A 23,603-nucleotide genomic window follows, 5' to 3' on the forward strand; every position below is an offset into this window, starting at 1 on the left:
GGAATGCATCCTGCATTTGGGTGTGAAGGGACAGGTACTTGTTTGTTGGTTTGGGAGCTAGATCTGCAACTGATTTTTCAAACTCACTTGGGCTTAAAGAGGAGCTGAGACTATGCACAGTCAAAACTACAGAGTGCTGCATGTGGACAGGTGCCGGAGAGAAAGGAGCCAGGACAACTTCCAATTCCAGCAACTGTACATTAGCCAAGGCTTTCACAGTCAGTTGTTTGAGATTAAAAACTAATAAGCAGGAGCAGAAACTGGAGATGCTAATCATACTGTGGGCTGTCAGCAAGTGCCATTTCAGATTCCCGCTGCATAATATCTTGTACAGTGGTTTAGTCTTCTGTGAGTAATAAAGCATTTGGAGAAAGAGAATCCAGCATTTCACAGTGAAGTTGTATGGATGCAGTCTCAGAGGATGCATATAGTGTAACTGTGCTAATGACATCAGCTCAAAACAAATCCTGTCCTCCTACACACAATGTGAGAATCACACAATCTTTATCTCAACCTAAAAACTGTACATCTCACATACTGAAGTGTATACTTTTGAGTTAGGCTAGAAAGAAGAGTCCAACAGTCAGTTAAGTAATCCATGAAGGTTGACTGACAGTAAGGGGAATGGGGCTAAAATTTTGTTTTCCTTAAACCTGATGGCAAAGAAACACTGGTATTACCAGCTACTCCTCTCCTGTAAGACTCCTAAAAATTGACAGTTAGCTCATCTGTAATAGGTATCACAGGAGTTTCAGTTGCATCCCTGCCCAGGATAGGTGACCTGGTATCAAAAATCTCCTACCTAAAAATGGAGGTTCCTATTTACTTTTCAAATCATCCTTTCTTTAAAATGCTCATAAAAAGCTGATATACAACAACTCCATGAGTTCTATGGCACCAGCATCAGCTCGTGTCTTCTTTAGGAATAATATCAAATGTAATTGCAAGTAATTATCATCCCACACACTGCCTGAATTCAAAACAAAATTATCTACCAAAAAATTCGATTGGAAACAATTTAAAAACATTTCAAATTGAGGGTTTGGAGGGATTTTTTTAGTTTGATTTTTTTGTTTGTTTAGTTAATGCCAAGGCTGTGTTCTCTTTATTGGGGCAGCAATTCACTGGCCAATGTTTTCCTGACATGGTTTAACTTGTTGCCACATACAGAATCGTCAAATGGCCAGGCTGGAGGGGACTACAGCAGGTCACCCAGTCCAACCTACCTGCTAAAGCAGGGCCATCCCAGAGCACATGGCACAGGACTGAGTCCAGATGGTTCTGAACTATCTCCATGAGGGAGGCTCCAGAACGTCTCTGGGAAATCTGTTTCAGTGCACAGTACCCACACAGCAACATTCCTCCTCATGTTCATCAGTTGTCTGCCCGTTGTCTTTTGTCCTGCTCCTCGGCACCACCGCGAAGAGCCGGCACGCTCCCGTGGTACACCGGCCCACACTGCCCCCAGGGCCCGCAGGCTACGACATCTCCCGCGACAGCGCCCACCGCCACAGGGCCGCCGCCACAGCGCCGGCGACAGCGACCCCCGCCACAGGGCCCTGGCGACAGCGCCCGCCGCCACACGGCCCTGGCGACAGCAGCGCCCCCCACAGGGCCACCCTCGCGCTCGGCTCCCTGCTCGCGCCCCTGCGCGGCCGCCCCGCCCCCCCGCCCCGCCAATCAAGGGCGGTGTTGGCCCGTCACGTGCTGCCCCCGCCACCCAATGGGCGAAGGCGGCGGCGCCCGGCCGGATTCAAACGCGGCGCGGAGCCGGCGCGGCCGCGCCTATGGAGCCGCGGCTGGTGGGGCCCGGGCCGTACCGCGCCACCCGCCTGGTGAGTGCCCCCGTCGCCATCCCGGACACCGTCACCCCCTCGTGCCTCTGGCCCCGGAGGCCACTCGCTCTCGGGCCTCCTGGGTGCCGGCCGGTGCTCCTAGGCCGCATCTCTGCGGGGCGGGGGCGCCCGGGGCTGGTGCGGGGCAGAGCCCGGCCGGGCGGAGGGGCAGACTCAGCCTTTTGTGCCGGTAAAACCTAAGAGAGGCTAGAGCCGTATCCGTAGATCCGCAGGTAGTATGGGGCTCTAAATATTTCAGCATCCTAAAATTGATGTTTGCTCTCGGGTCTCGACAGTTTAAATCTTAGGCTTAGGTTTCCATGTTCTTGTGAACGCAGATGGTCGAAAAGGTGTGTAGTTCTGCTTGCAGAACTGGCTGCGTTCTGGCCTCAGGAAAACCTGAGAGTAGAGCTCCCGTAACGATTGGCTTTGTTCTTTCCCAGTGGAACGAGATAATCGAGCTCTTCCGAGCTGGGATGCCCTTACGGAAGCATCGCTGTCGTTTCAAGAGCTACGAGCGCTGCTTCAAAGCCTCGGAGGCAGTGGACTGTTTGCATGAGCTGCTTGGCTCTAACCAAAACTTTGGCCCAGAAGTGACTCGCCATCAAACGGTTAAGCTGCTTAAAAAATTCTTGAAAAATCATGTTATCGAAGATATTAAAGGAAGGTGGGGCAAAGAGGACTTTGAAGACGATGGTCATTTATATCGGTAAGCCTGTATACGGTGACAGAAAGATTTTGTTTTTTGGGAAACAGTATGATAACTCTTGCTCATGTCTCACAGTGTTTTTGTAAAATGCCTCTGAAAAGGTGTTGACATGCTTTTCCCTTTTCCTTTTAAAGACTTTAATTTACTTAGCAACGGGTAACTGCCATGATTTAATGTTTGACTTCAGTTTTCTTATCTGTTTTGAAATTTTCTTGAAAGTCACTTATATTCGGTTACATTCTTTGAATATCAGCAAAAGCTTTTGCAGCTTTCACAAGGTTTTCTGATTGCTGATGGCAGACATCAGATTTGTTGGTGCTGGGAGGGTACATGTTAAGACACAGGTGGAAGTGAGAATGCCATTGGTCATCCAGCTCCAAATGTCCTTCACCCCAGCCTCCTGACTATTTTGGTTGCTGTTCCACTTCTGAGAGGAGAAAAAGGTCTTCTGAGTTGAAGACATTTATGATGTGACCATTTTTTATGCTCCTTGGTTTGTAGATGAACAAGGGACAAAGCTTTATTTTCTTATCCTCAAGGATGGTTGGTTACTTATCTCTGTTGAGCATCTCAGCTGATGGCTTGTTAACAGAGGAGAAGAAATTTCTTTGTAATAAAAGCGTAGCATTATTGGACTGGATTATTTGACCTCTTGTGACCTCAGTTAAGGTTTGGGTGGACAGAAGTTGCAGGTTCTGAATTTGTACCATCTTGTAGTGTCCTGTTTGGTGCAGAAGTATTATAAAGATGACCATTACTTCAAGTATGGATTTGTAACTTCAATCATCGTGCACCTTCTTTTGAGGGAATCGGAGTTCTTGTTATGCAAAACGTTACGGAAAATAGGTTAGCAATAAATGTATGCTTCTACTTATTATAGTTATTATTACATACCCAAATTTTACATATTAATTTCTAGGTAACAATTTCTTAATGTTCTCTTTGGGGGAATGGATAGTACTGAATTCCCACTTGATATGTATTAAGTCAATTTTTCATTTTGCTCTATTGATCTTTAGTTTTTTATTTCTGGGCCTTCATTCTTGTCAAAGATTTAATATGGGGTTAACTGCAATTAACTGCAGGTGTTATGCTTTATATCTTTGGTTTGGTTTTGCCGTGTTTGTGTGGCAGTGGGGTTTTTTTGTTTATTTTGCATTAGCACGAGTATATATTCAAATTATTTTGTTCTTTTGTTTCTTTGTATTTTCAGTCATGACTTTACTGAGCTGCAGTCTGTGGAAGTTGGCTGGGTGAAATATTTCTGTTCTTTTAATTTTCTGCATGCTCTGCCTAGGGATCTGCTATTGGACAACAGATCTCTTTTGTTGTATATTGGACAGCAGATCTCTTTTGTTATATATTTTGTTGTGATGTTCTTTCTGCCCTTCCCACTGAAAAAATAACTAAGTTACTAATTGAACTTTTTTCAGTTAAACATGCATACCTTTCATGCATCTTGAACTGCAGCCAGCTTTTCCTCACTGGGCTTGGTGCATAAATAAGCCATACACATTACTCGCAGCTTTAAGTCTCAAACCATGCTTCTCTCCTATTAAAGTTGCTAAACATTGTTTTTCCAGCCTATTTTAGTGATGTATTCAATGTCCTGGCAGCTCCCTCTGGTGGAATTTCCTAATGCTACTTGTAAAATACGAGGTCTTTTTCTCCTCACAGTGCTAATGGAGGTAGTGGTACGAGTCAATTCTACTGACAATGCTTACTTTGGAAATACTTACATGCTTCATACCTTCTGTATAAATTTATGTGTTAACATGCTGTTACTGCACACCGTGGTGCATAGTTGTGTCATTCATTAACTTCACATGTAAGTGTAGCTGTCTGCTCTTGTTCGTCCACAGAGTATGCAAAAGAAATATTGCCAAAAGTTGATTTGTGTGAGGATATTTGGCAAGTATTAAATGTGAAGATAAGATCTAATGTGAATTCTAAAAATAGACTTACCTACTGGCTCAGTTGAGTTTACAATAATGAATGAGAAGTTAGTTACTGTTTTGGAAGCTATTGGGCTTTACACATTTTTTTTTTAATCCAAACCACTCTATTAGAAGCAAAAGGGTTAGCACTCTTGCAATGATAGCAATCTTTTGGGAATTCAGCAGTAATACTTGTCAGGAACTCACCAGGAACATCACTGTTAGTTGACCTTGTTCTGTATCCTTTGTTCTGGACACAGATATCTCTACCTTCTCTTTTTATAAAAAGAGTGTTGCTGGCTATGACCAGTTCTGATCTTGATGTGTCAGCCTTGGTGTGCTCCTCAGTCCTTCGCTTTGAGTGCCTTTAGTCCTTCTCCATCTAGATCTTGCTGCAATGCTACCTGAGAAAGGGGAATACACCTCCTTTTTCTGCCTGTGAGAACTTATTCTTTTACTGATTGGTTGTGAATCAGGGCAGCAAATGACACAAAGCTAAAAATTGTGAAGAACTGGAGAAGAAACAGGAAACTACTGAGAATAGTGTAAGGCAAAGGAAAAAGGCTGCAGATATATGGGTATGTTTTATTTTAAAAATAAACTCTTAAGAAATAATGAATATCTGAAAAATGGTTGAGAGCACTCAACAGCTGAACATTTGCCGTCTAGTCTGGCTTACCATTAAAAAACAGAGTAAATCTTGCAGGATTAGAGAGAGGTGCTTGCTGCTGGTTCTGAGGGTTTGTCTGACAGAAGTGATATCCCTGTGTTGCGGCTGTGCTGTTGAACAGCACTGCGGAATGTGCTCAGTGTGTGTGGTTGAAACAATCAGTGCGTTTAACCATTCAGTGTAACAGTACTGGGCTGACCAAACTGCAACACAAATTTAAATTAAAAACTTACGGAATGTTTGAAGTGCCTTTATAGGATGGGGTGACATTTTGGAGAAACTTGAGGATTTCTCAAGCATTTTTTCAGGTAGGATACATGTGCACTCCATCCAGCTGTGTACAAGCTCTTGTTGCAAAGTCACGGAGACTTTACATTCTGATTTAAAAGAGTGAGTGAGTCTTAAGCAGTTTCTTAATGCATCAAGAATCTCAGCGTCTAAAGCCTGTGAGTCAAAGTAGACAAGGTTGGATCTGGGCTAGTCTGAAAAGGTGTTGCTATCTAACTGATTTGTCTTTCTGATATGCTGTCATTAGTTCCTTTGTACATTCTCTGACCTCAGCTTAGCAATAATTTGATGCTGGTCAAGCTGGATAGTTTTGTTTTCCTTCTTTTCTACAAGGGCTGGTTTAGGGTTTATTTCTGCTAATTCCTTTAAGGCACTTCTTGAAATGCCTTAAGAAGTCAAATAGTTACCTGCAAAACCAACTGGAAAAAGACTCCAGGAAAGAACTGCAGGATATGATCTTCGCACAGAAAGCATGTAAACACAGAAGAAACTGGTAATGTGGGCAAAACTTTTGTGTGGACACTTGCATGCACTCTTAACTAAATCTGAGTGTTAGTCGTGCAACTTAGATATTTAGCTTTGCTTTAGGGAATGCATGCTAACAACGCACTTGACATGGGGGAAAACATACTCACAGCTTTTTCAGCAGAATCAGCATCTTCTAGTGAAGACCTATGTTATTGTCTATGCAAAGACAGCTAGTGTGCTGTATGAGATGCACTGGGATATCAGACATTCACACAAGGCTCAGCTATGCCATAGGAGCTTCAAAGGACCTGAACTGTTCTGGAGCAGCTGCTGGAGGGCAAACAAGACATTCCACAATATTTTACATATCATGTAACACCAGTCTAAGTTGGGCTGTGAATGTCCAAAGCATTTGTTGTATTTTTGCATGTGAGGGCTGACTACAGTTTTGCATTGGTAAATAGGGATTAAGTTGGCATTCAGAGACTTTAAAAATGTTTTCTAATTGTAGATTTCCTCCTTCCTTTAAAAATGTTTTCTAATTGTAGATTTCCTCCTTCCTCACCACTGAAGTCATATCCAAAGAAACCTTCATATGGAAAGGAAGTAATTAAATTTCCAGACTGGAATGAAATGAAGGCTGGCTCTTCTCAAGAACACATTGCAGTAAAATCCATCGCAATGGTAAGGCACCCAGTTTTATGTCCCCAGACAAAAGCATATTTGGAAAGCAAAACTGAACTCATGACCTCTACCTACACTGTGTCACAAAATGCTTGCTTATAAAATTAAATGCTAAATACTTTTATTTTAAAATTTTGTCAAGTTTTTCTTACCATTTGTTGGAGAAGTAAGCTTTTAGTGCCCTTTGTGCTACACATTGCAATGTCCTAAGCAATTTGAGTTCAGCATGGGTGTATTTTCCCATATTTCATTCCAGTTTGCACTAATTCCAATAGGGCATTTATTATAAGACAAAATAGTCACACTGTAACTCTCATTTGGACACTTTACGTGTATACAGTATTACAACCTGCCTAGCTGCTATAAGGCTGTTATTGATTCAATTTCCTTTATCATAAGGAATATGTATTGGCTAAGGGGAAGTGGTCCTGATTTTTCAGTTGTCATTTTGTAGGCTTGGAAAATCATCCTACCTCATGCTTATCTGGATTGATCCAGCCTTTGTAATGTTGTTGAAAAATCTTACTTTTATTAGTAAACCAAAATTGTATCAACTGTTCACCTGGACATAGTAAAAGACTAGGCTTCTGGAGCTATATGTATTCTAAGCTCTTCCTTCAGTGTATGTTATATGTATGTGTTCTCAAAATTTGTGAATTCGAGATTTGTTTGGTGATTGTTGCCTTTTTATTACTGTCCTTCTGAGCAGGACTCTGGCCTTAGATTTCTTGATGAACCACAGTCTATTTGGAAAAACAGCTCCTACCATTTTGCTGAACATCTAAATGTTCTGAATGAATGTTATTCCATATTTACAATCAAATTGTGTGCAAATCAAGTGCACTCTTCATGTACAACAAGCCTTCTGAAGGGGAAAAACATGGTCCTTAGAACTTCAATAGTAGGTAGAAGAGTAAGATAGAAGAAAAGATGGTGTCAAAGACAAGAAAAGAGAGTATTTTAGTTACTGAGCAAGTATCTGTTGAAGGTGTAATATGTTATGGCCTCCAACTGTGCTCTAAATTTCCATCCAAGCATCCTGGCCTGATTAAAATTAGCAAAAGTCTGCCTCTGCATCTGACTCAGATGCAACGGCATAGAATTTGGCATAACTCAAAATCTCTTCCATTGGCAGTTTGGATTAATACTGTGGACTGTGAGGCAAAGGTATAAGATTATTTCTGCTGCCTCTTTTATATTTAGGTCTAGCTTCCACTGGAATGCTGAAGTAGACAGCTGAAAATGGTGGTACCTTGAATAGCTTCAGCATCAATCTGAGCACTTGGTGGCTGTGCGTGGATTGATGAGCAAGGGTCTGTGTCATGAAATAGTGATGTGGAAGACCATACCCTTAATTTCAGAGGGTGCTATTTGCTTCCAACTAGCTCTAGAATAATCTGCCATGGAATGACAGACAATTAGTGCTTGGAATATTTAAGTGCATTCCTGGAGTGCATTTTGTGGTTTGGTTGTGATCACAGGGAATACTTTTAAATGTGATTTAGCACTGGTCTGTAGTATAAATCAAAGAACTGGAATGATTGGGAGTTTTGCCTTGGAAAGGATGCTGCTGATACAAGCTGCAATCTATGTCCACCTGTTAATACCTTGATGACAATCTTCAAGAATCAAGCTTGTACATGAAGGTTGCACGAAGGATAGTCTGCTGCATTCTCAGCTTTACATTAGACTATTACAATGATGGACTCCATCTGATGGGTGCCTTCAGATGTAGTGATTTGCTTTTACTTTCTTTATGTATAGAACCTGTTATTGAACTTTGTTTAGTTATTTTCAGTATATACTGAAAAAGGATTAATTTTTTCAAAATCCTTGGTATCTCATAATTCTCCAATAACTTTTCCATAAATTTATGTTTAATCTTAAAATGGTACATGAACTGATTTTAATCATGGATAGGACCTGAACATAGGATTAAAGGCCATTGACTCCTGAACTTTAATGACTATTCTGACACACATAATTTTTCAACTTTGGACAAGTTATGGAATTGAGAAAAGATGTGTGTGCAGGATTGAGAAAATGTTTAATTTCTCTAAAATACTTCCTTGCATCCTAAAGACTGGAATTTAGGAACACTTGCAATTCTATACTATAAACGTTTTATACTGTTTAACACTTGAAAAGTCACCAGTTAATGAGGAGAGTTTTTTGTGATTTCAGAACTCTGAGATGTGGTACAAGCGACACAGCATAGCTATTGGGGAAGTACCAGCATGCAAACTTGTGTTCCGCAGAGAGTTAACACAAACAAATATAGAAGAGATATGGAAATCCATGACTTTGTCACGGTGAGTATACTTGTGAGTCACTTGCTGTTATAGTAAAACTGTGTAGTAGGTAATAGTCCTGTCTGTCTTCTCTGGTAACGCTTGTAATTTCACCCACTCACTTTTCATCGCTGCCTTCAAAGCCATGGTGTCTAGACTAACTCTACCACTTGTTATTTGGCTAACAAATTCAACAAATAAAATCTGCAAAAAAAACTTTACTGTGCTTAGTACCTTTTGACTTTTGCATATTGTGTTATGCAAGTCTTTGTTGTGTGGGCTTTGTCTTGTTTAATCACCTTTTTTCTCTGTCTCTTTTTCTTGTTGCTAGGAAATAAAAGCTCTTACGTAGAAGTGCTATGAAACCTTTCAATGGCATGTACAATACTTTGTATGAGATAAATTGAGTAGCTAATTGAGTGCTGAAGCTTTGAGATTCATATATTCTTTACTGTATTCAGAAGGAACATCCTATGCAAAGTTAAAATGATTGCTTTGGACTATTTCTGCAGAGGAAAAAAATTAATATAGACTAGCTAATATTACAGCTTAGTTGAAGTCTTACTGATGATCACTTTAGTGGAAACCTAGCACATTATCTGGACATAATGCACTCAGTGCTGAGGTGAGCAGTTTTGATGAGAGCACAATGGGCAGCAGAGGGCTTTAGTCCATGTGTATTCCTGGGTTTCCTGAACCAAGGAAACTTCAGGGGAATGGAGAGACCCTCTGGTAGCCTGGAGCTCACATGTTAGCAGCTGACAGGACCTGGTCAAATGAGACCGCGGCAGTGGTGGCCAAGCCACTCCTTCACAAAAAGCCTCCTGTAGAGCTTCTAGCAACCAAAAGACCTGGGTGGGCAAACAGGGTTGGCACAGCAGATTGTGTGGAAGGATGCTTGAAACCCTGACAGCTTGATCAGGGGGCAATAGCATTCACTTGACAGGAAGTTCTGGCCTCTTTAAGTTTGATAACTGACACTGAGACTCCCACAGCTCTGTGTTGGAAGAGCAGGACTGTGGGAATGGTGAGACTCACGGCTGACCCTGAATTTCTTTGAAACCTTCTGCTCCAGCTGGATGTGTTTAAATCTGTGAAGCCCAATGGGATTCATCCCAGGGTACTGAAAGAGCTGGATGACATTATTGCGGGATCTTTCTCCATTTTTTTTCATTTATTTTGGGAGTCTGGAGAGGCCCCTGTTGTCTGGAAGCTGGTAAAGATTTTCTCAATTTTAAGAAAGCAAAAAACAAAGTCTCTGGTAATTACAGACCTGTCAGTGTCACTTCAGTGCCCATAAAAATTATGGAAAAGGTTGTTCTGGGTTGTTCTGTTTTTTAATAAAAAAATATTTGAGAGACCCACAGTCATTGGTCATAGCCAGCACAGCTCAGAAAGAGAAAATACTGCTTAACCAATTAAATTTTCTTTTATTCCAAGGTCACCCATCTAGTTAACCAAGGGAAGCCATCTGATGTGATTGTTTTGCATTTAGGCAAAGCTTTATACTTTGCTTAAAGTTAAGCTAAATACTGTCTCTCACAATCTCCGTCTAGGTAAACTGTCCAGCATGCAGCTTGATAAGTCCATAATATTGTTGGGTGAGCAGCTGGCTCATTGGTCAGGCACAAAGGATTATAGTAAATGTGGTTATCTCTGGTGAGCAGTCATCAGTGGGGCTCTGCAGGACTCCATTCTAGGACCAGTGCTCTTTCATGTTTTTATAAATGATATGGATGCAGGAATCAAATGTACATTGTTTGTCCATGATACTAAGTGGTTAGAAAGAACTTCAGACTCCTTCAGGGGTAGACAGGGCCTGCCATGAGATCTGGATAAAGAGCTGTACAATCACCAAAAGTTTTGAGAAAGCTGAGGGGTGACTTCATTGCAGCCTGCAACTTCCTGAGGGGCAGTGGGGAGAGATGTGGAAGATCTCTGGTGGCCAGCAATAAGACACAAGGAGATGGAATCAAGTGGTGTCTGAGGAAGTTCAGGCTCCACATTAGGAAAAGGTTCTTCACTCAGAGGGTGACTGGGCACTGGAACTGCCTCCCTGGGGAAGTAGTCACAGCACCAAGCCTGACAGAGTTCAAGGAGCATGTTGGCAGTGCTTTTAGTTATACGATATAGTTTTAGGTATTAAAATTACTAAAACTTTCCTAGGTACTGAAAAAAGAGTTTTTTAGGGCTGTGAAGATTGTGAAGGGTCTAGAGGGGGGGACATGAGGAGTGGTTGAGGTCTCCTGGCTTCTTTAACCTAGAGAAGAGAAGGCTGAGGGGACATTGCAGTGCAATCTGTGATGGGAAGTGGAGGAGAACACACTGGTCTCTTCTCTGTGGTGGCCGATGACAGGACTGAGGAAGTGGCCTGAAGGTGTCAGGGAGGTTTAGGTTGGATATTAGGAAAAGAGTCCTCATCCAGAGGGTGGTTGGGCAGTGGAACAGGCTCCCCAGGGAAGTAAGTGGTCACAGCATCAAGCCTGACAGAGTTCAAGAGGTGTTTGGACAATGCTCTAAGGCAAGTGATATAATTTTTGTGGTTATGCTGTGCAGAGCCAGGAGTCGATCTTTGGGGATCCCTTCCAGTTTAGGATTTTCTATAAATCTAGGCAGTTCTGTGAGGCACAGGAGTTGCACTGAATGATCATTATGGCTGTCATCCAACTGGAGATATTCTCTATGAAATGAAGGTCTCCTTTTTTTTTTCCGAATTGTATCCTAATACTTCATGTTTGCCTTTTCCAGATTAGATGGTGTATGAACTGTGTGTTTATGTATTTTTGCAGATTACAAAAGGTCTTGGGTTTGGATTCTCTGGATGAAGTGCTAGACACAAAACTTGTGAATTCAAAACATATAGTTCAAAATGTATATAATGTCAATAAGCAAGGCATTGTCACTTTAGAGGACAAGTCAAGTGAGTATTTTAGAAATTTTCGTTTAATTTTTTTATATTGTAATCTACTGGGATTTAAGTATTAGTTCTAATCTACAATATCCTGTTGCAGCTTTATACTTGTGTGACCACATCTGTAAAAATTAAAGTACTTACAAAGTAAAATGCTATTGTTCTCCTCTGATATCCCAGTAGTAAGAGTCAGGGTTTATTTCATATTTATTCTTTTAAACATATTCTGGCTTTAGTAGGGTTGAAAAATGAATATGAAACAGCAACAACTTTTTACCAGTTATAAATATAGGAATATTAATCACTTCAAGGTAACTTTCTTGTCACTACCCTTTTAACTACCTGGACTGGAGTGTTTACATGAAGGAAAAAATGTATTAAAAATTGTGAGAGACCCAAAATGTACATTGAGAGAGTTTTGAGTTTTCAGACAATGTGTTTTGAAGATAATATGGTGTTTAAAACTGTTTTGCACATCAGAGAAAAAAACCAAGTGTCTTTGCTGCTCTGATATATCACAGTATTATTGCTACTATCTTTTTCATAAGATTTGTGGAGTAATTAAGTATGATATTGAAACAGTAAACACTTCACTGTATAGCACTGGGGAGGGCTGTATCTAGAGCTTGTTTATTCTAGTAGGTTAAAGATTTGTGATATGATCTCTTTTGCTGATTGAGCTGCAAGGGCAGAATGCGTGACTGTGATAGCAGTGGAGGTAATGAAATATAGATGTAATTCAAGCTAGAACCTACATTAAGATATAGCTTGCCTCTGGAGTCACTTGATTTACTGCATAGGAGGAGCATGTTAAAGTGTTTTCAGCTTTGCTTTTGTCTAAGAGTTGAATATTTTTCTTTTTTCTTTTTTTCTCCTTTTAATTCCTGTTTCTTTCTTGTGCAGAGGAACTACCTCATTGGATATTATCCGCAATGAAATGTCTAGCAAATTGTAAGTAAATTCAGAAGGGAAAAAATATCCCACAAACAACCCACAACTCCAAAAAATAAATTGAACTGACTGTCTTCACTGCTCTATTAAATCCTGGTTTTATTCACTTTCCGTCTTTATTATGATGATTTTCTAAAAGAAAATTGGAAAAGACCTGTTGGCATGTATTCTCCTTCCGGTGTAGCTTATTTAAATAAATTATGTAAATCTATTAATATTTTTTCTCTACTTGTATCTTCACTAGACCTATTGGGAATAGATCAGTCCAGTAGTAGATCAATAAAATTTCACTTATTTTGAAGAATAAATCTTTATTGTTCTTTTTTTTTTTTTTTTCCCTCTAATAATCTATTTTAATAAGGTGGATTAGAAAACACTGATCCACTTGGTGGCTGAAAAATCAATGTTCTCTCTATTTTTTGCTCCTTTTTGTTTTGTGTAGGGCCAAGCTGTTCAGATCTGAAGCAGCCTACGTACTCAGGCTTTGAAAGAGATGTCTTCAAAACTATAGCAGACTACTTTGGCCAGATGAAAGAACCCCTTCTCACATTCCATTTTTTTGATATTTTTGTTAGTGTGTTAGGTAAGTAGTTTGGGATGTAATGAAAAGAGTATTCTTTAGCGTTAATATCCTGGAGTTATTTTACCTTTCTTAAATACTGTCACAGATGAATTCTTTAGGACCTGTCCTTCCCATTCTACATAGAGAACAGTTTAATATATAAATTTATTTCATATCACATGCTGGTTTTATTTTTTGTATCTTTTTGATCACATAATGTTCAAGTCTTTCATTGCTTGTCTTCATAATATTAAAGGCCCCTGTTCATTGCTCAGCACCCAACAGATGGATTTTAACAGATTTTTCTTTTTTTTACAAATGCTTAAATGTCTTAAAAACTCTCATAAGCTTTTAGAAACTGCTTGAGTGAAGTCTAGATTAGAAAGGATTAGGGCTTTAAGCACTGTTTTTAACCCTGGAAATACGACATTTGAAAGGAATTGAAATACTTTGTTGCTTAAATTTAGAAAAGACATTAATTAATGTAGTGTTTTAAAGAAGCAAATGGTTTAGTTATTAATTAGAGCTTTTCGGGGGTTCACATTATATTTGAATTGACAATTCTGATGCTAGAGATGTCTTACTGAAAAACAGTACATGAGAAAACATTTGATTACATTTTATGTAATCAAAATTCAGGAAGAACAATTGAGTTGAAAAATAAGCCCAATTTGTAGCAGATTAGTTTTTTGAGCTGCTTTCTGTGTGACTACCATGGGGTTTAGTAAACTATTCAGATGAAAAAGGAATCCAGAATAATAATAATTTTGTTTCTGGAATTTAGTATTTTTATACTTTGTGAGTTGTCAGTCTTGCTTCATACTGAATATAGTTCAATTTCTGACATATTTATCTTAGACAACTCTTGTTGATATCTTTAAAACTTTTTCCTCTGCTTTCATACTCTGTTTCTGTTTGCTTGGCCATTGTTTTTCACCTCTTTCAGGTTTTACTAGTTTAGTTTCACAGTATTTTGTAAAAGTCAAAATAAGAAAAAAGATTTCATGCCAGTGTGTATTTGGAAATGAATCAAAATTGTGCAATTTTCAAGAAGTCAAACATTAATTTTCTGGTCTCTTTAAAAAAAGTGGAATGTTAATATGGAATCATTCCTTACTCTTCTAAGGATATGTATTAATATGCTTGCCGAATCTTCCTTTGAAGTTAGAAAAAGCTTTACTATGAAAATGAACTGCAGCACTTTACCTGTCTCCTTGGAATGTCTTACCTACCCCACACTTCTTTTTCAATAAGGAACAGTTTGCATATTTTACACCATGAAGTTGACCAAAATGGTGATGAGGGGATAGCAGTGGATACTATTTATGGTGAGAGTAGTAAAGCTTTCCACAAGGTCTTCCTTTGTATCCCTATAGGCAACCTGAAGAGGCACAGGCTGGATAGGTGGGTGGGTGGGTAGTGAGGTAAACTCAGAAATTGGTGCAGTTGCTGGGTCAGAGGATTGTGACCTGTGGCACGAAATCTGTCTGGATGTCAGTCAGTGGGAGCACCCCAGGACTGGTAGTGTGGCCAGTAATGATTAACACTTTGTTGATGACCAGAATGGTGGCACATTCTGTCCTAAACAAGGGCACAGTGCCCTAAACAGGCGTGCAGATAACTAAAATGGGTAAGAGGATCTTATGCAACAGAAGCTTGTAGTACCATGCAGGATGACCTCAGCTGGCTGCAGAAACGGGTAAACAGGAATCTTATAAAATTCAGAAAAGGGGAAGTGTCAAGTCCTCTCCTAGAGAGTAATAATCCCATGCACCAGTAAATGCTGGGGGTGACTGCTTTGAAAGCAGCTTTGCTGAGAAGGACTTGGAAGTGCTGGTGGACACTAATGACCATGAGCCAGCAGTGTGTCCTTGAGGCAAAGAATATCAGCAGCATCCATAACTGCATAAAATGCATTGGTAAGTCGAGAGTGACATTTCCTCAGCACTTGTCAGCGAGTCCAGTGAAACAAACCAAAAGTTATTAAAGTCTTGGAACATGTGTCATGTGGGAAGAGAATGATGATAGGGACTGTTTAGTTTGGAGAGGAGAAGGCTCAGGGGGAATCTAAGTAGTCGGTATAAAAGATTGGTATGGAAGGAGTAAAGAAGGAGCCAGGCTTCTGTGGGTCATAACCAACTACAAGGTAAGAGTCAATGGGCAGGAACAGAAGTACAGGAAACCTCATTTTCATAAAGAATAGCATTTTAATTGTAAGGTGATCAAACAGTGGAAGTAGTTGACCAGAGAGGCTGTGGAAGGTCTGTCTTCAGAGCTATTCAAAACCTGAGAGGACATAGTCCTGAGCATCTTCCTGTAGATGAACCTGTTCTGGGCATGTGGAGAGGTCTGTATAATCTCCAGAGATGTCTTCCAACTACTATAGTCCTATGGAAAAAAAAAGGTCTCTGTTTTCTTCCTTGTTCATTTTCTAACAGAAATTGCTGCTCGATTTCAGTCATGCAGATTTTTTGTTTCCTGACTTTTGTTCTGATACTAGTGCTGTTTAGACAAAATTGTAATAGATGCTTCCTTGGCTGAGCCTTATGAACCTAAAATAAGATGATATTTTTGTGATTTTCTATAGGTGCCTAAACTACTGTCACTTTCTTCTGTTCCTGTCCAGTCTTCAAATATCTCTATCATGCTCTCTGGAGTGTTTCTCAAGAGTCTGTAAGCAGAGTTAGGCATAGATTTAATGTCTAAAGGTGTTGGTATTGTTATAGCTATCACTGATGCATATGCACATTTTCTTTCCCTCTGATGGTTGCTAAAGACTTAACATTTTATTTAACATGGTTGTTGTATCTGTGCATACCATTCAGTTATGTTGAGTGCTAAGGTAATAAAAGAGCAAAGGATGAAACAAAATGTTGTAATTTTTCATGTATTCTAATATCTAGAGTTGTTGGTTATGACTATCAATGTCTTCCACTGCATTAGAAGAAAATCTAAAAACTTAAATAAGTCCCAGTAGTCCAGTTCTAGTGATATCCTTCTAGTCTCCTTGGGGAATGAAGTTCTAAGGCAATCTTGGATGAGTAAGAAAGGAATTTTGGGAGTTAGATTTAGAAATATTATGTTAAATATTACAGAAATATATAACTGAGAAATGTTCCCCAACCTTCTGATCTCATATAAACCAGGACTGCTGCAAAAACCCAGCAAAGCTGTAGAAGCTCTTCAGATGTCTTGTCTCCTACTGCCACCAGAAAATAGAAAAAGACTACAACTGTTGGTGAGAATGATGGCAAGAATTAGTCTAAACCAGGATTTGCCACCTCTTTCTGAATCAGTGAGGACCAGAAGTTTGGTATGTATAAGTGTAAGGTAAAAGGTCTGGATAGGCTTTTGGAGCAGCACAGGTTAAAGATTCTTACTGGAGAGTATGAGCAAAACACTGTTTGTTAAAGGAACTGGTTTGTCTATGCCAGCTACTTGGAAAGGTAATCTGAATTTGAATAAAGTGGGATTTCATGGTAATTTATGAGCACACAAAGAAGTTGTTCAGAATTTAGAGGTTTCCTTGCCTTTTGAATTTAAATCACCACTGATTTCCCTACTGAGCAGAAGAAAAGCACAAACAAGCAACTCCCAAAACCAAGCAAAATCAACCAAAAAAACCCCAGATGAGGTCTCTGTTCTTTATCACTGCAGACAGTATGAATGAAAAAGACTGCCTGTTTCAGTCATAGCTAGAAATATGGAGCTGAATGTTCTGATTTACCTGTTTTCAGCCATTCAAAAAAATTAAAATCCCAACTATTTCAGTAGTTGTGGTTTTTTTCACCACACACAACTCTCTTAAAGTATGCCCTAGGTTTTGCTAATGCTTCTGTAGGACCATAGTGATATGTGATATCACTATATCGCTACACTGATATTGCAACATTTTTTTACGAAGTTATGAGGCATAACTTAACAATTCCAACTAGTTAACGTGTATTTATTTTCATTAATTTAAAAGTCTTTGAAAATTACGTGCAATGAAAAACTAAGCTGCAGAGCCATTCTGTAAAAATCCTATAGCAGCATGCACAAATCTAAACACACTCCACAGCAATTAAGTTTTTAGTGAACTCTGAGTAGTATTTGATTAAAATAATTGAATTTTTTACTGCCAAGGTTATAATTACCTGTAAGTCGTCTTTCATTAAAATTATTGTTGTAATTGAAATGTTTTTAGAAGTGAATCCTTAAAGTCTGAATATTTTGTACTGTTTTAATTCAGCAATGTAGTATATAGTACATGTCAGAACTATTTATTGCCTTCTGTGATTTTGATGTTACAAGTGACTGGTGCACAAGTGGAAACTCTTGTAACCAAGTGCTTGAGCACAAGACTACATGAAATTAACTAGACCTGAAACTTGATTTGATGATTTCAGAATACTTGTATTAAGTTTTCCCTCTGGTGCCTAATTTCTATTAAATTTCTGTGTTATTTAAAATAAAAAAATCTCTAAATACGTATGCCCTTTTTAAATAGCCATTTGAAGTGGCTATTTGACACAGTCTTGAGTATAAAATTGAATTCATCTATTCTATATCTAAAGTCAGGATTGGATTATCTGTATGAGGCAGGAGCAATCTTCAGTGCATGCACATAATGTCACCATACATAATATATTTTTTAAAAATATTGATATGTTTTAAGTATAGTAAGTATTGTGATGTTAAAATATTTGTTCTAAAAGACCACTTTTTAAATGTGGCGTGCTTCTCTACTCCTTATTCCCAAACAGAAGAATACATTTTAACGATGTGGGGTTTTTTTCCTCAGATGGTTCAGGTGTTTTCCCGTTGTATTCTCTGCTCAAAGGATGAAATAGACTTGGATGAACTTCTTGCTACTAAACTAGTATCTTTTCTCATGGATAATTATCAAGAGATCTTAAGTGTTCCTTCTGCTTTAAAGTCTTCCATAGAGGATCATGTTGTACATCTCCAGAGAGTCCAAGTAAGTATCTAGTGAAAAAAGCTCTTATGTCTCTTTGTTTCTAGATTGAATTTATCCTTTGTTCTCTGAAGATCAGTTCTTAAAAGGCTTTGTTCTGTGTCTGTTAGCTTTTGAAGAGCTAATTAATTTTGACTGCTGGTATTCAACCATAACTATGTGTTTAAGTGAAGCTAAACAAATCTTGAATTTGTTTAGAGACAAGAACTCTCAAATATGTTGTCCTGTTTGTTACCACTGTCTTCCCATGGAAGGAGCAAACTATGTTGTGGTGGTGAAGAAGATGGAATAATTATAAAGTGTTTCCATTGATGTTCTAATTTTTTTTTTCTTTGGAACCATCTTTACTTGCTTAGTTTTTTTCATCTTTCTGTTTCCTGATATCATATTTTGTTCTTGTTCAATGATGATTTTTAGTTCTTTTGTCTATTTTCTACTGGAAAAGTAACTTTAAACTTGTTTCAAGAGCTGAACAGGCTTCCTCTGTGTCATGTTTTTTGACTTACTGGAACTCAGTTAGGGCTGGAGATAATAATTACAGTTTAGAGTGTCTATTCAGTATTTCCTCTACTTAAAGTCTTGGGGTGGTCAATTGATTAAGCCAGTTTATGCAAGTATTTTGCAGAAAATATAGCTACTCTTTTTTTTTTTTCTGTATCTTCAGATAAGACATGCTGGGGCTGATAGTGGTGCAGCACTTCCTCCTCCATCATTTTGTCACCAAATCACTGCAGGTGAATTTGAATACCAAAGGGCAACTGGCTCTCAAGAACCACTGGCAGCTTTGCTGGAAGAAATTGTAATGAATAAAGAAATATCTGTAAAAGATAAAAAGAAGAAGCTCAAGCAAGTAAATAAAAATTTCTCCACAGTTTCTAATTTCAACTTAAAAAGGTTTATCAAGTCTTAGACATATATTCTTCTAGAGAAATACTGACATTGAAAACAGTGTCTACACTTGGGGATTTCAAGATTTATAATAATTTAGAACAAGTATGCTGTGATGAATCAACAAAAATCAGAAATATTGCCTTGTTTTATATATAGAGGTGTAGAAAGTCCATTAGAGAAATAATTTCCCTGCTTCAGAAATGCAAGCTTCACTTTAATAGTTTATTGTATATGGTTGAACAAATTCTTTATTTTAATTAATGTACCTTTCTAGTTTCAGAAATCTTACCCTGAAGTGTACAGAGTACGATTTCCTAGCCCTGAAACCGAAGCGATGCTATTTCCTGAAAAAACTAAACAGAAACCACCACTACTCATGTGGGCCTTAAAAAAGCCTTTTCAACCATTTCACAGAACCAGAAGCTTTCGGATGTAAACGGTTTGAAATACATCAGCAAACGAACAGAGACAGTGTATTGTCAATGGATCACATGTAAAAGGAGCCTAAACAGCACGTGGTAACTCAAAAAAACTACTGGGGATACTTCTAAAATCATAGGAAATGTTGAAAGAAGAGGAGACTATTGAGGTTGTAGTAATGTGAATCATTATCAGTATTTTTGTAAAGCATTATTTTTTTAAATGTCTGTTACTTTAAAACAAGCAACAAAATCAGAAAAAAAACCTAGACAAACAAACCCACCACACACTCAAGGGGATTATTCTATGTATGGGTGATAATGTACACTTGCTGTGGTTTGGTTTGACTATCATTTTAAGGTCTAAATGTATTTGTATGTACTGTATTCTTTGTACCTAGTCAACAGCTTTTTTTCCTCCCTGAAAACGAGTGTCTTGCATAAACTAGACTGTATTTGTACACATATTGTGTGAGGAATTAACTTACTGTACATGCTTGATTAAGTATGAAACACTGGATTTTGCTTTGCTTTTTGTGAGAAACTGTAATATTAAAAATGATCCAACCAGTCAGCTGTTTGCAAAAGCAGCAGGCGCTTTGTTTGCACCCCTCAACCACAGGGGAAGGGGGGAGTGGTTTTGGGTATGTGATTCTGAAACCTCTAACCTGTATAAGAGCAGCCTGGATGCAGAGAGGATGAGCACCCATCACCAGAGACTGACCATGGCAAACGCACCTTTGTGTAGCAGCAAGCTGGGGTTTGAGACGGATAAGGAAAAACACCTCCAAGAAGCAGATCCTGCAATGTGGGATACTGCAATGTGGGTTTTTATCATGCCGATTTCCTCCTTTATGCAACTGCCTCAGGTAGAAAATTCTCTCCCATCCTGAGAGATACAGGGACATTCACACCTAGGCCTGAGGGTATTCATCCCTTCTGTTAAGGCAGAACTGGCTCAACTATGCTGGCATGACAAACAGGGGTCGTGTCTTTGTCCCCAGACTCATTTCTTGGGCGTGCCACCAGGGGACTGCACATGATCCACACTGTTACTAGAGACATCGTAAAACTCCTCCCTGAGGAGAAGTACCTGGACATTCCCACCTGAACATGTTTTAGGGATTTCCTCTACCCCAGATGGATCAAAACTGGCACCGTTACTTCAACCACTGGACGTCTAAATTGCAGCAATCAGGTCTCACAGGGTGGTGATATCTTCCTTATCACTATATACTCTTATCCTTTCTTTTAATTTTCCTTGTATATTTTCTCAGGTGTCACTTTTATATTGCTATATTTATATACATAATAACCAAATCTGCTATGTACTTCCTTTCCATTTTAACCAAAGTATTCCGAAATCAACCTGTTGTCTCTCTGTCTATATATCTATTTATAGAAACCCCACCATTCATTCAGTGCTGTGTCACTCTAGTCTGCCCTGAGGGATCTATTAACAAGAACCTCAGTTAACATGCCTCAGGGGCAGGTTCTAACATTGCTGACCCTAACGTGGCAGATTTATTTTTGAAAACTAATTCTCAATTTTCTGATTCATATGATGCATTGCAGCTTGAGCAAGCTTCCTTTGAAATTCCATTAACTTGACGTAATGTTGACCTATTCTGATAGGCAATGCAGCCTTTTCCCCCTATTTTCTTACTGTGTATTGTTGTACAAAGCTGGGTGCTCGACAATAGAATATACTTCATCAGAAAATTTTAAAGCCTTGAGGTTCCTCTAAAAACGGAATTCAAATATTGAAATGACATTGTAGTGTTCATGCATTTATTGATTTGATTAGTTTTGCATTATGAAATCTAGTGTACCTATAACCTGATTGTACATACTACATAGTTGGTTCTGAGAGCACTTTATTATCTATTAAAGCATTGCCCTTTTCCTGCATGCACCTAGAGTCGTGATTTCAGGCTATCCATTAGAGATTTGAAGAACAGCATTTCATAGCTTATTGAATGTCAGGGTCGTCTATGCCAGAGAGAAGACAGCTGACATCTCAACAAATTTCTGACATTTTAGTAGAAAATGTAATGCAGCATTGACAGCATTTGTACCTTGCTAACTTCCTAAACAGTTAATAAGCTTCATTATGTACATTACAAGGTGGTTGCTTTAATAGATTGGGTTATTTCTTGGGCAGTGTGATATTGAACAATGCATGTTTTCATGATTTGTTCTCACAGAGATACCTGGACTTCATATCAATAGTCTTTTTCATAAGCAAATTTGATACAGAAGGGTATTTTCAAATATTAAGAAAATATAAAAATTCCTTTTAAAATTGGTCTGAGGCCATTTCTAACTTTTTGTGCTCGATCTTCAAATGTGAGAAAATTTTAGATGTGCCATAGTATACTGTGTATGTTTACATGCTGTCAAACTTTGCCTGTAACTAGACTAGTCACATATATTTTGTTTGCTTCACTAATCCATTAAATATAGTGAGTAAGGCTGGTTGGAAGCAAGTCTTGCATAAAAGTACAAAACCCATTCTAAGTGATCTCTGCCATCACTTCCTAAATTGCAGAGAAGTTGAAGCCAACCTATCTGACCTTTGAAATAATCTTAATGTCTGCCAATAAGCCTTCTGCTGTCCTGTTGAATTTTTCACTAATGTTAGTTAAAAAAAATGTAGCCTTCCTGAGTCTATTTTGAACAGCAATTAAAGTTTACTAATTAGTTTTCATGATGAGAAGTTGAAGATGACCCATATGTTTCTATGAATTGATTGTTCTTTTGTTTCAGAGATCTAGTTCCATGGCTATGGTAAAAAAAAACCCAAAACGTCCATTTGCTCACAATTCCCAAGGCTGTGAAAAATACAAAATATCTTTGAAAAACTTGTAAGAACTGTAGGGAGGGAATTTTATTTGAGATCATTATCTCACAGACTAGATTTTAACTGTGCTCCTGTCCTGGGAGACACTTTAGAAAAGCTTATTTCAGTAACAGAAGTTATGTGAGTATGACTCCTTTCAGTTGAACCATGTGCAAATAAGCAAGATGAATAGGGTAGGAGCACAGAAGTAATGTTAGCTAGGTAAATTTGCCTATTCCTTTCAGGGTGCAGTTTAGAAAAACTAAGCTTGAAAGCTAATTCAGAGAAGACGGTAAGCTTGATAAAATATCTCAGGAAAAAGAGATTCTGTAATCCTAAACTGTAGGCAAAAGAAACCTCACTTTTGACATTAACTTTCTCAGAAATTTAACATTTATTTCTGTGTTAAAGCCCTGCGTTGATATTGCCAAGACAACATCATGGCGTCCCCTGGGTTTATTTGCCTTGACCCATGAGGCCCACAAGTCAAACTTTGTTTTGCTTATCCTAGTGACTGTTCTGAAGACCCTTACTAAATGGAGGGCTAGCTGACATTATTTTAAACCAGATCAGGAGGAAGATTCAATAAAGGCAGAAGACGTTGCTGCTTTTTTGGTCTGGTTAAACCTATGATAGTCATCTAAGTGGAGCATCTGGTGTAATCTTGTATGTAAGTAGGAGCTAATTCTTGTTAAATTTGGATATTTAACTTTGTAGTACTGAAGCTTCTAGTATAAAACTATTAGTTGTCAAGGTGGTATTAGACTTTTTGAGCAAGATCTTTGAGCAGAAATATTATCCTGTGTGAGGGGTTTTTTGTTTGTGATTTTGTTTTGGGTTTTTTCCTTGTTTGTTTTTTTTTAATTTTGGGGGGGGTTGTTGTTTGGTTGGTTGGTATAGTTTTGATTTTGGCTTGGTTTTTTTCTGTGTTCTTTGCCCCCTGCTGAGCAATCTATTTTCCCTCACCCTTTACTCCACCTTGAGCATAACATCTCTCCTGACCTACTGGTTATTAGTGACACATCTGTGACAGTTTTGCTCCAGCACTTCCTCAAAGAGGAGATAATGGTATTTTTCTTCCTGTCTTGAGAGGGGAGCCGAGTTTGCTTAACATTGTTCTTTTTCCTTACACAAATACGGCTTGTTCCAAATTAACAATCAGCCATCTGCAAAACCGTTTAATCTAGT

The 23,603-nt window shown here is 38.7% G+C and overlaps 1 protein-coding gene across 1 annotated transcript; it reads left to right on the plus strand.

The window, feature by feature from the left end:
• Window positions 1–1,726: 1,726 nt before the first annotated feature.
• On the plus strand, window positions 1,727–20,147 carry DEPDC1B (DEP domain containing 1B). Its single transcript, XM_014881802.2, has 11 exons — window positions 1,727–1,835; window positions 2,279–2,544; window positions 6,456–6,591; window positions 8,776–8,903; window positions 11,672–11,802; window positions 12,697–12,744; window positions 13,187–13,327; window positions 16,453–16,619; window positions 18,090–18,266; window positions 18,928–19,113; window positions 19,429–20,147. The coding sequence occupies exons 1-11, from the start codon at window positions 1,788–1,790 to the stop codon at window positions 19,588–19,590; spliced, it is 1,590 nt and encodes a 529-aa protein (XP_014737288.1). The 5' UTR covers window positions 1,727–1,787; the 3' UTR covers window positions 19,591–20,147.
• Window positions 20,148–23,603: the final 3,456 nt, after the last annotated feature.

Source organism: Sturnus vulgaris, chromosome Z (genome assembly GCF_052056855.1).
Source record: "Sturnus vulgaris isolate bStuVul1 chromosome Z, bStuVul1.hap1, whole genome shotgun sequence".
Taxonomy (NCBI): Eukaryota; Metazoa; Chordata; class Aves; order Passeriformes; family Sturnidae; genus Sturnus; species Sturnus vulgaris.

Coding starts and splice junctions, on each gene's coding strand:
- DEPDC1B (XM_014881802.2), top strand. CDS start 1,788: ATGGAGCCGCGGCTGGTGGGGCCCGGGCCGTACCGCGCCACCCGCCTG. Junction 8,904..11,671: donor AAATCCATGACTTTGTCACG/GTGAGTATACTT, acceptor GTATTTTTGCAG/ATTACAAAAGGTCTTGGGTT. Junction 16,620..18,089: donor CAGTGAGGACCAGAAGTTTG/GTATGTATAAGT, acceptor TTTTTTCCTCAG/ATGGTTCAGGTGTTTTCCCG.